Here is a 14,614-nt window from a genome sequence, read left to right as displayed (position 1 = left end):
GGTATAGATCCATTAGGGGCTCCAGTACACAAGATACTAGATTTCCTTACCACACTTTTTCAAATAGGTACATCAACGTCCACAATAAGGGTACAACTGGCGGCTATATCCAATTTTCATGTTGGTCGGGGAGATAGTTCTCTTATGTCCCACAGGCTTTGTAAAGCTTTTATGAAAGGTACCTTTCACCTCCATCCCCCCTTTCGTAATCCAGTAGCCCCTTGGAATCTTAATCTCATGCTGTCACAACTCATGTTGCCCCCATTCGAACCAGCCGCCACAACCCCATTAAAATTTATTTCATGGAACACGCTCTTTCTGGTTGCCATCACTTCCGCCAGAAGAGTTTCAGAGTTGCAGGCTCTATCTATTCGACCCCCATACATGATTTTTCACCCAGATAGAGTAACCTTGCACACCAATCCGTCCTTCCTTCCGAAGGTTTGTTCGATTCAAAACATCAGTCAATCTATTGAACTACCTACCTTCTTCAAAAACCATTCCAATAAGTTAGAATACACGCTGCACAAATTGAACGTCCACAGGCAGCTGAGATTTTACTTACACAGGACAAAAGAATACAAAAAGTTAGACCAGCTATTTGTCTCATATGCTGACCAAAGGAAAGGACAGGCGGTAACGAAGGTTACCTTATCCAAATGGCTCTCAGACTGCGTAAATTTTGTATATGCTGAATCAAAACAACTACTCCCTTTCAAACCCAGAGCTCATTCTACAAGGGCGATCGCTACCTCTTTAGCCCATACCGCTCATTTGCCTTTAGATACCATTTGTGCAGCGGCAACTTGGGCAAAACCACATACTTTTATCGCCCACTATAAACTAGACAAAAACTCCAGGGACAGGGCGACGTTTGGTTCCACTGTACTCAGGAATGTTCTCCCTTGAGCCACCCAGGAAAAAGGAGCTAGGGACGCTACCCATGTGTAAGAATAAACGGCAAGATTGAACAATTTCACATTAAGAAGTTATGTTCTTATCATAACGTTCCATGTGAATTGTTCATCTCGCCTTTGTTCTTACATTCCCCCCCCTCCATCCCCCGTCCTGCGGTCTGGGAGAACGGGTTCAACTGAATTCTTGTTCAGTCTTCTCTAGATATTGTTAGCATTCAGCTTATTACTTGTGCATCAGGAATGGCATCTTTTCTCCTCTATTTGATGGCAGGGTACCAGACAGTGTGTAGTGTTTGTTCTAAGTGTTTAGGACACAGTTTCTAGAGGGATTCTTCTGGTATAGCAAACTAGATCTGAGGGTTAGCACCTGAGGATCATGGGATATTACTGTGCCTTGAGCTTTCTCGAAGATGTGGAGCTGGTGATGCGGCCGACTCAGAGCCGAGGATCGGCTCCGAACCCGTGTGCAAGAACAAAGGGGAGATGAACAATTCACATGGAACGTTATGGTAAGAACATAACTTCTTATTTGCCATCATGTATGCTTCAAGATAAAATATTCTGATACCTTGTATGTAGCATGGTTTTGGCATTATTAATGCAAATATTAATGAGGAATATTTGACGCCTAGCGATACAGTAGGAGGTAACTGCATAAATGCTTGTAGGTGCACTCAACTGTAATGTGCATTTAGCAGCCATCTCTACTTGTCTGCCAGTAGATCCCCTTCTTCTGTTTTGGTAAAACAGTTCATGAAAGGAGCGTTACATATGAGACCCCCTTGCAAACAAATTCCTCCTTCATGACATCTCAACTATATTCTGGAAAAATTGACCTTGCCACCTTTCGAACCTGCCACTCAGGCTAATCTGAAGCTCTTAATGTGGAAAACTATTTTGCTTATTACTCTGCAGGCGAATGTCTGAGCTGCATGCTCTCATGGTGGGATAACCTTACCTGATTTTCCACAGAGATGGTGTTGTATTATTCACTAACCCGTCTTCATGCCGAAAGTGGTCTCAGACTTCTCTCAACCTCCCTGAGTTCTCCCAGAACTGAAGTTTAAGGGAAAGAGAATACTTTATGCCTTGGATGGCCACTGGCAGCTCAAATACTTACTTTACAGAATGAAACCCTTCAGGATGGCTGAATGGTTTATTTCCTACACAGGGGCAAAGAAGGATCAACATACCTCTAAGCAAACCATTGCATGTTGATTGCCCTATGTAGTTGTATTTTGTTACACCACCATGGCAAAGTGTATCCAGGTAAAGCAAAGGTACATTCCATCAGGGCCTTTGCCTCTTCAGTGGCATACTGGAAAGGAGCAGACTCTAGAAATATTCTAGAGGTAGCAACTTGGTCCTCTCTCCATACCTTTATAAAGCACTGCAAGCTGGATGGCTTTTCTAGGTCCAGAGCAGACTTTAATAGAACCATTCTCCAGTTACTCCTGGACCTTTATCCTTCCTCCTTCCGGTATGGGTAAGCTTTGGGAATCCCAAGTACCAGTAAGGCAGTGTGTGTGTGTGTTGAACATAGTACAGTTGGGTAAGTTCTACTTACATGTAACAGTAAGAGTTTGTAAAACACACTTTCTTACTGATAGTACCAACCCACCATCCCTCCTTTGTGGGTATACATAATTTGATGTTTCCCCATGGCTTTTAATGTTGTATGTGTGTACCTTTTTAGTATTGAAACAGGAGGTGTCTGCAAAGCATGTGTTTCCATTTTTGTTCTTCCGGCTAGACCCTAGAAAACTGAAAGGATCCTGTCTTTGGGTTTGTAAGGCATTATACTGCCGGGTGACTGGTCTGTTACACCCACAGACAGGTAGTTGGGGGGGGGGGGGGCTCTGAACTTTAGTAGACTCCCAAAGGATGTTAGCAGTGCACTACTACCTGAATAACTATCAAGTAAGGCAGTGTGTTCTACAAACATCTACTGTTGCAGGTAAGTAGGACTTGCACAACCATGCTTTCTTATTCCTCCCCAGATGGAGAACTAATGACCTGCATCACCTTGGCAACAACAGTACCATTTCCAATTTAGGAAGTTGCAATGAGATCTGCAACTGAAGCTGCTTGGTGTCTGAATGCCCATTCTGAGACCACTTCATGCACTGCCTCCCTTCTGTTGAGAGATTTGTGGCAATGGAATGCCTTGGACCACCCTGCCAGCTCTGTTAAATACCTGAGATATACTCACTGATCTCTTGTTAACTGGGCTGTTCTTGGGGGACTTCATTGCCACAAGAACAGTCTTGTACATAATTTAACATTTATTGGAATAATTCTGGATGATGAACCTTCCTTCCCTATATGACAGCTTGCAATGCAAAGAGAATTAGCCTTCTGGTTTCAATAGAATCTAGCATTGGGTCTTCCTCCATCTGCTGTAGCTTAGGTCAGAGACCATATTTGTGGTTCCTGTGGCCCACTTTTCTGTGATGGTGAGGGGTGTAGTGGACAGATCACTAGTGGTTACCTTTTCTCTTGCATTATGTGTTTCTTTCCACAACTTGTAACTTGACTGTCCCTTGCATCCCCTGTCTCTTCTTGGATGCTTCTGCAGAGTGTTAGAAGGGCCATATTGGATCAGGTTAGTCTCACGGCTGTGACATTCTGTGAAGAAGAATATCTGTACCAGTTTCCCAGAGCTAAGAGCAGTTTTCATGACTCTTCACACTGTGGAGCGTCTTCTGAATCTAGATTCTGTAACCTTAACTGAAGAAATCAGGCACTCAAAGTAGTTTGGTGTCTGAATAAGCATAGAGAAGACTTGTTCTATTCCAATTTTAGGCAAGTGGTCTCATATTTAATGGGATACTCGCATCCTGTTAATTTGATGATAGTTTCCACATTTCAGAAAAGCTCAGTGTCCTTGTAGACACCCACAACTACAGGACCAGTCTGTTGTTTGACTTCTAGTTGCCACTTAGCTGTACTCAGCAGATCTTTTTGTGAGCCAAAGCAGAGATTGATCTGTTTGTCATAGCAAAGAAATTGAGCCTATCAGAGTTCTGCTGCCTACAGCAGAGCAATAGGAACTGGGCTTTTATGTGTTCTGTCAGCTGAACTGGAATGATGTATTATGCATATCCTTTGGCATGAAAAATAATGGGTCTATATTATATTGTCGACAGCTCACAATGTCGATTCTGAAATGTTCAACACCAAAATGTCAAACTACGAAAATAGCAAACAGCCATATAACTGATTTCTTTCCAACGGAAAGAAATCAGTTGGCCAAACAACAACGGCACACACAAATATTTATAAGTGGGGGACTTCACCCCCAACATGGGGGATTGTGCCCCCCACACCCCCCGAACTAAATATTCTAACTCCGAGACCGCACTACACTCAGGGAAAGGGCAGGTGTCAGGGAAAGGATGACTTAAATATATTTGTGTGCCATTGTTGTTTGGCCAACCGATTTCTTTCTGTTGGAAAGAAATCGGTTATATGGCCGTTTGCTATTTTCGTAGTTCAACATTTCAGAGTCGACATTGTAAGCTGTCGATAATATAATACAGACCCAAAAATAATTATGCACCCATGTGAGAAGTTTCCATGGGGTAGGCCTCCTTCATGTTTCTCAGTGATCTTAATTTCTAGGTATTCTGTACCTGGTCATTCAGGTAGCAATCCCTGGCCATGTAGTTTGAGCTCCACTACCCTGGACTGAAGACAATTTTCATGTTAAAAGTTTGGCACAAATGGTCTCTTCATTCACTTGTTTTGCATTTCCTGTGATCCTGGATTCTTGCTTTTAATTCCTATTATTTCTGTGATGGCAATTCTTACATAACTTCCATTGGAGGTCACCATCCTTAATCCGTCTAAATGACACCGTAAGATCTGATGGATGCTGTCATTTTCATTTGTTCCTCAATGAATGGGTCTTGGATCTGACTCAGCCACTCTCTAGATTCTAGGATCTGACTCTCGAGAGCTCCTCCCTTTACCCATAATGCCCCTGACAACTCATTATGTCAGATCTCAGTTGCCACTGTAATGATTCTGTCAGGATTTTGTTTTCGAGCTCAGCAGTGGTTATATGTTTGGTAATAGTGAGTAAAAACTTTCAGTTTAACTTAATTTTTACTACTTTAGCCTTTTGATACTTTACCATAGTTGGCAAAGTTTTTCCCTTTTTCTGTACCTTCACTGTGAGGTATTAAAATTTTTGCCATTGTTGGTATTGCGTTCCGTTTTTGTTTTTTTTTACCAATTCTACTTAAGGTGAGGTATTAAAATTTTTACCATTGTTGGTATAACTTTCCTTTTTTTTTTTTTTTTTTTACTAATTCTACTTAAAAACTTTCTACTTTCCTTGAGAGATTTTTTGTCATTAGGCATTCTATATAAATATCTGATTCGAAGCCTACCGGATTTAAGAAGTGCACTTCCTGAGGGCACAAGATACCCACAGGGAGTGCATTTATTGTTTAGACCCCTCCCACCTTGATACTTCCTGTACTATTTGTTCTGGCTTCAACTCCAGAGTCATTAGCGATCGTTGAAACAAGATAGTCCTTAAGGGCTTTATACCTGCTTCTGCAACTTCTGTTTCTACTTCAGGGGCTCAAACCCTTTCTCAGAAAAGTCCATGGAGCCCAGGGACCATGGGAAGTGCTCTCCTGTCAGGTCTCCCAAATCCACCCTGATATCGGAGCTGCCAGCTAAGGTTTCCAAACATTCCTGATCTGAAGTCCTGGATACAAAGCCGCCACCTTCAAAATCTCCTCGACTTTGAAGCCCCCGCATCTCTGCAGCACCAGTCTCTCTTAGACGGAGATGATGTTCTCTACAGGAGACTCCAAGAAAGTCCCCTCTATGTTCTCCTACTTCCTCTCCAATCAGGTCCGCCTGAAGTTTTTCTGAAGCAGAAGTGGATAGGATCATGAGAAAATTTCTCAGAACACAGATCCAGATGGGGGTCTTGTCGACTCCTTCACCCATCAGATCAGTCAGCCTTAAATGTCCCTCACATACAGTCATCACTCCTTCTCCAATCTGACCTTCTGTTTCAGAACCCTCAGATCTGAGATCTAAAAGAGTCAAACTGTCAGATGTGAAGATGCTATTATTATTGACATCGACAACTTTCCTAATCCATTCAGATTTGATTCCCCCGTGAGCAGGACTTGTCTCAGAGCTGAAGCAACTCTGAAACCTTTGGAGCTGTTGCTTCCCCTTGGGGCCTCAGCACTGGACAGCTTGGCTCCGAATCCTCCATCAGAATGGAGGGTTAGGGGGACCTGGTTTGTCTGATCAAAGAGTTTCAGCTCCGGTCAGATTGGCGTTGGCTTCTCCTGGTCCCTCTGCCTTCAAGCTGGTGGAGAAGGGTATTCTCTCACCAGAGAGGGGTCTCAACTCTTACCTCTTCAGATCCTATTCCTGTTCTCTCTTTGGATACTTTGAGTCTTTTCATCCTCTACCACAGGGACAGCCAGCCCATAAGAGCTTCCGGGCAGTTCCAGATAGGGAACTCCCCTCCTCTGTCCATCCCCCTAATAGAAAATCGAGGGCATTGGACAGGTATGGGAAGTGAGTTTATGCCTCAGTGACCTTCTCCTTATGGTCGCTAAACTATCTGGCACACTTCAGTAGATTACAGTGTGGCTTGGTTAAGGAACACTCTAACTCTACTCCTGGGTCCATGTCAGCAGAGGACGAGAACTTATTCTTCATGACTGGCCACCCTACAATCTATATCTAATGTATCTATGAGGTTAATTTCTCATGCAGCTTGAAGGTTCCTCATGGGCCGCAGTTTCAGGCATAGCACAACTTTGCAGAGCCCTTTAAATTGTCATTTATCAGTGCTCCCTTTGATGGATCTCCTCTGTTTAGACTCTCTGTTAGAGACACTTTCCTGCAGTGAGCAAGCAAGATGGAAAGAACTTGTCTGCTGTGGGAATCTTTTTTGTCTACCCCATACAGACATTTTTCTAGAAATCAGTGCAGTGGTAAGAAAATGTGGTTCCAAAAATCTCAAGGACCTTTTCAAGAATCATGTGGAGATTTCTCCCCCAGAGGCAGAAGGGGAAATCAAAATGGTAGATGCCGCCAACAAGGCAGAGGGGGTCTACAGAACCAAGGCTTCTGAGATTCCTTTTTTTCCAAATATACTGTTTTTCTTTTTCTTAAATGGGATTATAAAAATAGTAACACATACAGAAAAGGAAAAAAAAAAAAACAAATACAACACTTATAAACAGTCCATACCATAAACAAGAAGTTTACAGTGTACACAGGATGCAATGTTCTTTTGACAATATCACATTTATCTATAGTAGCTACTAATTGATATAGTATTTTCTTAAATAAGGGTTTACATGTACACTTATGGATAGAATGATATATTGATACAATTGTCTGCAGCTATTTACATTTAGATATCACCACGAACACTTTCATTTATTAATAAAAAAGAGCAAGAAAGGGGTGAGTATCCCCTTATTTTAGGCCTTCATTTTGATGCTGCAGGTTTATGGTTTCGTAATTTGAATGTGAATCGAACAGAAAGGTTCATTTGGATAGCGTTTGTTCAGAAGTCTTCTTTTTTAATCCTTAAGTATTCCAAAGAAAACCCCAATACGTCTGATAATAGGAGAGCTTATTTTGGTTTTTAGTGATTAATTTATGCGAATATATGTATTTAACAGCCATATTCTTAAAGTTATTCCATGTAACATTAGATCTATTTAGCCAGTTTTGGGCAATGTAAAGTTTAATTAATGCACATATTGTGATCAAAACATGTTTGTACAAGTTTGTAAAATTTTTGGGCATTATATGAAGGATTGCAGTTTCCCATGAGAGTGTCGACTTTTCATATCCCATTTTGTCTAGTTTGACTTTTAGTGAGCACCACAGTTTATGCAACTCCAAAAAACATGCAGTAAATCTGCCATTTCTGATGGACAGACTGGGCAATATGGAGAGCATTTTGAGTTAAATTTATTAAGGGAGATAGGCGTGAAGTATGCATTGTTGTTTATCATAAGTTGAGTGAATATTAAATTTTTGAAGGGAGTGAGTTTAGTAGTATTTTCTATTGCTTGAATTTTTTGTTCTGTGGTAATATTACTATTCTCACACAGTTTGAGTGTAGTAGGGAGGATTGAAATGTAATTGCTGATATTAATTTATAAACATTGGATACCAATTTGTTTTTATATGGTAAGAGCTTTTAGGATTGAGCCAAAAAAAATGTCTTGCTCATTAATCTTTAATTTTTGCATTGATAAGTAACTTAATTTGTCTAAGTATACTGTCATATTTTTGTGATACCTCTAAACTATCTCTCATATCTGCAGTCTTGTAGTCTTTCAACTGGTAGAATTCCCATAATGTAATATTTTTGATCTGAAACTATTTATTTAGGTTTAGCATATTATTTAGTTTCAAATTTGGATTAAGATTTATGGGTTGTAGAAAATCTTGGGTTATCTTCTAAATATAAGGAGGAGGATAGTTTTTGAAGGCTTCTGAGATTTCTTCTCAGGCAGACCTTTTCAGCACTCCTGAAGGATTGCCAAACTGTTCTTCTCTGGAGGCAGTGGGGGTAGGGGGGGGGGTGGATGGTGCTTGTAATTGCATCAAAAACCAGAACAGTCATCACAAAAGATATGTGGGTGCAAAGGATTGTATCCAGAGGATATTTCATTCCCTTTTTGTAACTTCCCTCAATGAAAAGAAAATGTTTCCCCGATAGCAGCATTGGAGATTCAAAAGCTGCTACACAAAAGAGCCATTCACAAGGTGCCATTTTACTTGAGTTTCTTTTTGATGCCAAAGAAAAGAGGGGACAAGGGACAAATCCTAGATCTCAGTTATCTGAACCAGTTTGTAAAGAACTCCAAGTTCCAGATGGTCACAGTTCAGTCCATTCTGTCTCTGCTGCAGAAGGATGCCTGGATGTGCTCTGTAGATCTTCAGGATGCATACTATTCCATCAAAATGAACAGGTGCTCTTGAAGATGCCTGCACTTCAGGTTGGGAGATAGTCATTATCCCTTCAGAGCCCTGCCCTTTGGTCTCACCATGGCCCCAGGGTGTTCACCAAATGTATGGCAGTGGTAGCAGCTCATCTGAGACTGCATGAATTCAGAGTGTTTCCTTATTTGGACAACTGGCTTCTCACCAGACCCAACCATGCATCTCCTACTAAAAGCCAGGAATTTCTTACTCCTGATTATCTCAATCGCTCGGGATCACAATCATTCAAAGTCCCATCTTCAACCAGTTCAAATCTTGGCGTGTATAGGGGCTCATCTGTATATAGTCAGTCGCCTTACTCTCTTACAAAACAAAATTCTTTCCTTGAGACTGCAAGTCAGACAGGTTCTTTCTCATCCCTCTCCCCCAGCAAAAATGGTTCTCAAAGCCCTAGGTTAGATGGCTGCAGCAATTACCTTGATGCGGATTGCTCATCTTCACATGCAAATCCTTCAGTGGATTCTGGCAGTACAGTGGTCCATTCTTCAACAGCCTTTGCAACATCCTATAAAGCTATCTAGAGTCTGCATGTATGTCAAGGATGTTCCTTTATCCTTCCTCCCCCAAATGCTGCATTGACTACAGACACCTCCCAACTGAGGTGGGGAGATTCCTTGGGATGGACTGTTCAAAGCAGAAAAGAACAAAATTGCATGTGGATGTCTTGGAAAAGAAAGCTGTTCTTCTACTGTTGCAAACCTTTCATAACTCCCTTCCTCTAAGGACAATTGCTATCCAAACAGACAATATATCAGTGGTCTGGTACATAAACAAGCAAGGGACAACCAGATCCTAGCCCCTTTTCCGAGAAGCAATGAGAGTTTGGCAGTGGGTGATCTTCTGTAACCACTTTATTGTAGAGATGCATATACCAGGGAAATCCATTGTTACAGCTAGAAAAGCCCAGCAGAACTATCCTGATGCCTCATGAGTGGTCTCTCAATCAATCAATGGCAAATATGATCTGCCTCAAATGGGGTCAGCCTTGCTGCAGTTTATTTGCCTCTCCCCTCAACAAGTACAACCAGCTTTTTGCCCTAATCCCTCCTCAGGGACAGTCATCAAGAGATGCTCTAGTCCACGTTTGGCCCTCTGGTCTTCTTTATGCTTATCTACCCTGCCTCTAATCCATAAATACTTTCAGAAAGCATTTTGGTTGAAGAGCAAAGTAATCCACAATGCTGCTTTTGGCCTCAGCAAGTGTGTGGATCCCCTTCCCGTGGTCTCATCTACTGTGTCCCCCTTTGACAATGGACCCCAATCTAGATCTTCTTTCACATCCTTCAAGGATGACTCATCTGGACATTGCAGGCCTCCAGTTGACTGCATGTTTTTTCCACTTCTCATGATGGCTAGACATTCCAGGCTTTCATCTCCAGTTCATGAAATTCTGTTTTCCTCTCAGAAGCTCTCTACAAGAAAGATTTATAAAAGTAAATGGAAAAGGTGTTTTTTTGGGCTCAGCAGAGAGTTGGATGCTTTCATCGCTCCATTGTCTGCTGTTTTCGATTTTCTTGCCTCCATTTTTCATAGTGGGGCTAGTTTCTCCACCATCAAAGTTTAGATAGCAGCCATCTGCAACTTCCACATTGGAGATAATGCTTATCCTTTAGCTTCATCCAAGTTAGGTAAGACATTTCTAAAAAAACACCTTTTTACTTAGACCCCCCCATTCCACCTTGGGATCTTACTGTTATATTGCAAAGTTTAGTGCAACCACCCTTTGAACCCTTGGCTAAAGCAGATCTCAAATTTCTTTCTTTGAAAACGGTCTTTCTTGTGGCCATAACTTTTGCAAGGCAAGTCTCTGAACTCCAGACACTCTCTCCAAATCTACCTTATCTAATTTTCCATAAAGACAGTTACCTTATGCACTAATCCTACCTTTTTTCCCAAAGTTGACTCAGAAATGAATATCAACAAAGTCATCAACTTGCTGGTTTGCTTTCCTAAATTTGACAGGAAAGAAGAATATGTGCTTCACCTTTTAGATGTACATGGGCAACTTAGTATCTATATTCATAGGGCTAAAGAAATTGGGAAAACTGACCATTTCTTTCATTTGCCAAGAATAAGTTTCAAAAACTACAATATCCAAATGGGTAACATATTGTATTTCTCAGGTTTACTCTTCAAGAGGGTTAACCTTGCTAAGACAACCAAAAGTGTATTTAACTAGGTCAGTGGCTGCATCAACTACTTTTTGGGTCAGAGGGTCTATTGATATTTGTGCAACTGCCACTTGGTCCAATGCTCAAACTTTTATTGCTCATTACAAATTTGATATCATCTACAGAAACAAGGCCGTATTCAGTTCTGCAGTTCTCTGGAACTTTCTTCCACCCAAGGATACTGTAGTTGGGGACTCTGTCCCCATTCATTAAGGAATGAATGAAAATGACAACACCAGATATAAAAGTTATGTACTCACCATAACTATGCATCTGTATTGTCCGTTTTCATTTTTCTTCAACTTCTCCAATTTTCCCCATATCCATGTCTTTAGGAGTGACCTGATGAAGATTTTTGTTAGGAACTAGAGTTCTGTTTGAGCCCTGTTCTGTTACTATTTCACCTTTTCTGCAGTACTATTATAATGTTTATTTCAAAGATGGTGTAGTAGAAGCAAACTCGATCTGAGATAATGCAGTGGTCAGGGGCATTATGGGTAAAGGGAGGAGCTTGAGAGTCAGATTGTAGAATCTAGAGAGAGCGTCTCAGTCTGATCTGAGACCCATTCATTGAGGAAGAATGAAAGTGGACAACACAGATGCATAGTTATGGTGAGCACATAACTTTCATATTTACTCTGTGGAGTGCAAAGCTTCCATTCCTCAGTCATTTGATTTGCTAACTTCACTGTCTTTATTTTTTTCATTACTCTGTGATCAGGGTTCATAGACCTTTAGACATCCTGTGGAGGGCAGAAGTCTGGTTATTCATAATCTAGTTTGTTTCTGCAGAGGATTTGTCATTTTAGGCCTGTAAACAAGAAACTTTCTCTACTGTATAGCTTTTCAGTTAACTGATCAGTTGTGTGCAGTCATGCTTCCTGTCTGGGTATTCCTCAGCTGTTCCTGGGAGTAATCTGTTATGAATGAATGGCTCTTGGATTGAGTGTTATGACACAGGCAGTGTGCGTCAAAGATGTTTGTTTCTAGGATCCTTTTTGTAATATACACTGCCTTAACAACGGTGACAGCTTAATATAAGCATAATGGCCACCCTAAAAAAGGAGATCATAAAAGGGTGAAGGGTTTGTGAAACTTGAAGATTTGCTATAATTTGTTGAACAATACCTGCGATTAATAAAGGAACATGTGCAAATATATGTAAAAGAGAGAGAAGTTGCTTGTTTCAACTGAAGAAACTTATTTGTACTGCACTTTAGATTCTATCACTGTGTCATTTATTTGTGGTAGTATGATATTTATTTGTTTATTGTTTATTTAGAGTGCAGATCCTTATATTATTGCACATCCTGAATGTTATCAGTTACCAGAATGGATGTATGGCCTACCCCGCCTGCCCAGTTACGAGAGTGTACGGAAAAAGGATCGTCAGCAGGAGATACACCAACTGATTGCCGAACGCTTTGGTTTAAATGTGCCTTCTTATGATGTAAGTTTATCTCTTTAGTAAAGTGCTTGGCAATCTAGAAATGACGTCTTGCAACTACACCTTTGTGCGGACTTCAGACTGTTCAATCACAACCTGATATCTTGACAGCAACAACTGTTTAGTGGTCTGTTTGCTCTCTTAAACTGTAACATGTTCCTCTAATAAGTGGGTATCCTCAGAAATGGGCAATGTGCCAGGTCCATTAGCATAGAGGGATAAAGTCCTAACTGCATCTCAGATTACCCATATTTGAGACTGGTTCTGGTGTTGCTAGAGCTGGCAAAGGAGGGGGTGATGGTGGTAACACAATTTAGCTGGCTTGCTTCTCCTTGGGGAAAGGAAAGCACATGCCCAGGGAGCATATTCCTGTGGATGAATCCCTAGTGGAGACTGGAGAAGCCATAACAATGCTGGCTTTAATGGGGAGCAGGGTTGTGTTGAGGAGTTGTGTTGCTCACAGAAGCAAGAGATGTGTCCTTTCTGACCACTACTGTATGCTGATCCCTGGTGTTACTGAGCATATGCAGTGAGGAAAGGGCCACAGAATGGGGGAGGGTGATAAACAACCCCCCTATAAGATCATAGGAGGCTGCTAGACCTTACGGCCCTAGTGCCTTTTTAAGCCTAGCCATTCATGCCTTAGGACATCTACAAACCCCTGTCTATAATGGACACAAGGTGCCAGCCAGGGGTGAATTTAACATTTTATATCCATTGGTCTAAGCTGCATTCAAATAGGCTTAGGGAAGAGCTGTATTTCACATGAATAGGGAGTCTATTCCAGAGAAGTGCTAATCTGAGACACATACCTGTTCCTCCATCATGTTTTGTTTATACCACAGATGAGGTTTAGATACTTAGGTCAGGTAATTCTAGTGCTGATTGTTGTGCGAATATGTAGCGGATCCATCAGGGCTAGATCAGAGAATGCCTTGTAGGTTAGGCATAGATCACCCATCAGTAGTCTGTAGGAGACTGAGGACATAGGGATAGGGCTTTGAGGCGGTCAGCATAGGACATATTATTTACACCCTGTATTCTTTTAGTGAGGAACCTCTGTGGCCAATCCAGCTGTTGCAAATGCCAGGTCAGGTACATGCTGAAGGGTGCATTGTACTCTATTACAAGTCTAATGAGGGCTGAAAATAGTGGGACCTATGATCTCCTTAGAACTGGATTCCATGCCCTTGCACGTAAGTTGCATTGCATAGAAGGATGTTTTAAGTACCATGGGCATACAGTGATAAAAATTCAGGTTACTGTTAATCTGAGTTAACAAGTCTCTTACCACTGGATTTACTCTTATGGGGAGTATTATCAATGTTGTAATTTGCAGAGATGGTTGTCTTTGCAAAGACTATAATTATGCATTTTTTGCATTGTCTTTTAGGCCGTGGTTCTGCCAGCAGTTATTTGCCTATGACAGACCCTCCTATGTACATCTCTGGGGGATTCAATGATCGCATGCAGCTTGCAGTCATCAGCAAATTTGGTCAGTCAAAGGCCTTCTGCATTTGACTTGACTTCAGACAAGTATATTGCAAATAGGAAAAGTCCCAGTACTAAGCCCTTTGGGGCACCACTAGTAAATGACCTCTTGGTAGAGGTGAATTCCCCTCCCCTCACTGCATGTCTCCTGTCTGTGAGGCATTTGGCTGTCATCAGGTGACAGGGATTTATTGCCTAAATGAATGAGTTTGTCTATAATACCAGAGGGAAATATTGAGTCAAGTGCTTTTATCTGGTCATGGTAGGTAGTATGTACCATTTTGCCCTCGTCCATGGCTCTAGTGACCTTCTTGAAGAAGTCTACCAAGTTTAATAGGTATGACATGCCCTTGATGAAACTGAACTGGGATTGGTCCAGTGTTTGAAGATTTTCTATGACTCTGTTTATTAGAATCATGATGATTCTTTCCATGGCCTTGTATATAAGACTAGTCAAACTTATGGGACTGGAGTTCCTTAGGTCTGTTGCTGGTTTGCCTTTGTGTAGAGGAATGACTGTTGTAGTCTTCCATTTGCTATGGATGAAACCTTTCTGGTGGCTGTGGTTGAAT

At 41.4% G+C, this 14,614-nt stretch overlaps 1 protein-coding gene across 1 annotated transcript in view; it reads left to right on the top strand.

The window, feature by feature from the left end:
* Positions 1 to 14,614, top strand: part of LOC122812934 — a 774,249-nt gene that overhangs the window by 423,984 nt on the left and 335,651 nt on the right. Inside the window, exon 4 of the mRNA XM_044084997.1 lies at positions 12,387 to 12,554. Coding sequence (XP_043940932.1) covers positions 12,387 to 12,554 — 168 coding nt within the window. The remainder of the gene's footprint in view (positions 1 to 12,386; positions 12,555 to 14,614) is intronic.

This window comes from Protopterus annectens, chromosome 10.part0 (genome assembly GCF_019279795.1).
Source record: "Protopterus annectens isolate FY-2018-M chromosome 10.part0, PAN1.0, whole genome shotgun sequence".
Classification (NCBI taxonomy): domain Eukaryota; kingdom Metazoa; phylum Chordata; order Ceratodontiformes; family Protopteridae; genus Protopterus; species Protopterus annectens.
The sequence above is the reverse complement of the archived record's forward strand: the minus strand, read 5'-3'. Positions and strand labels throughout refer to the sequence as shown.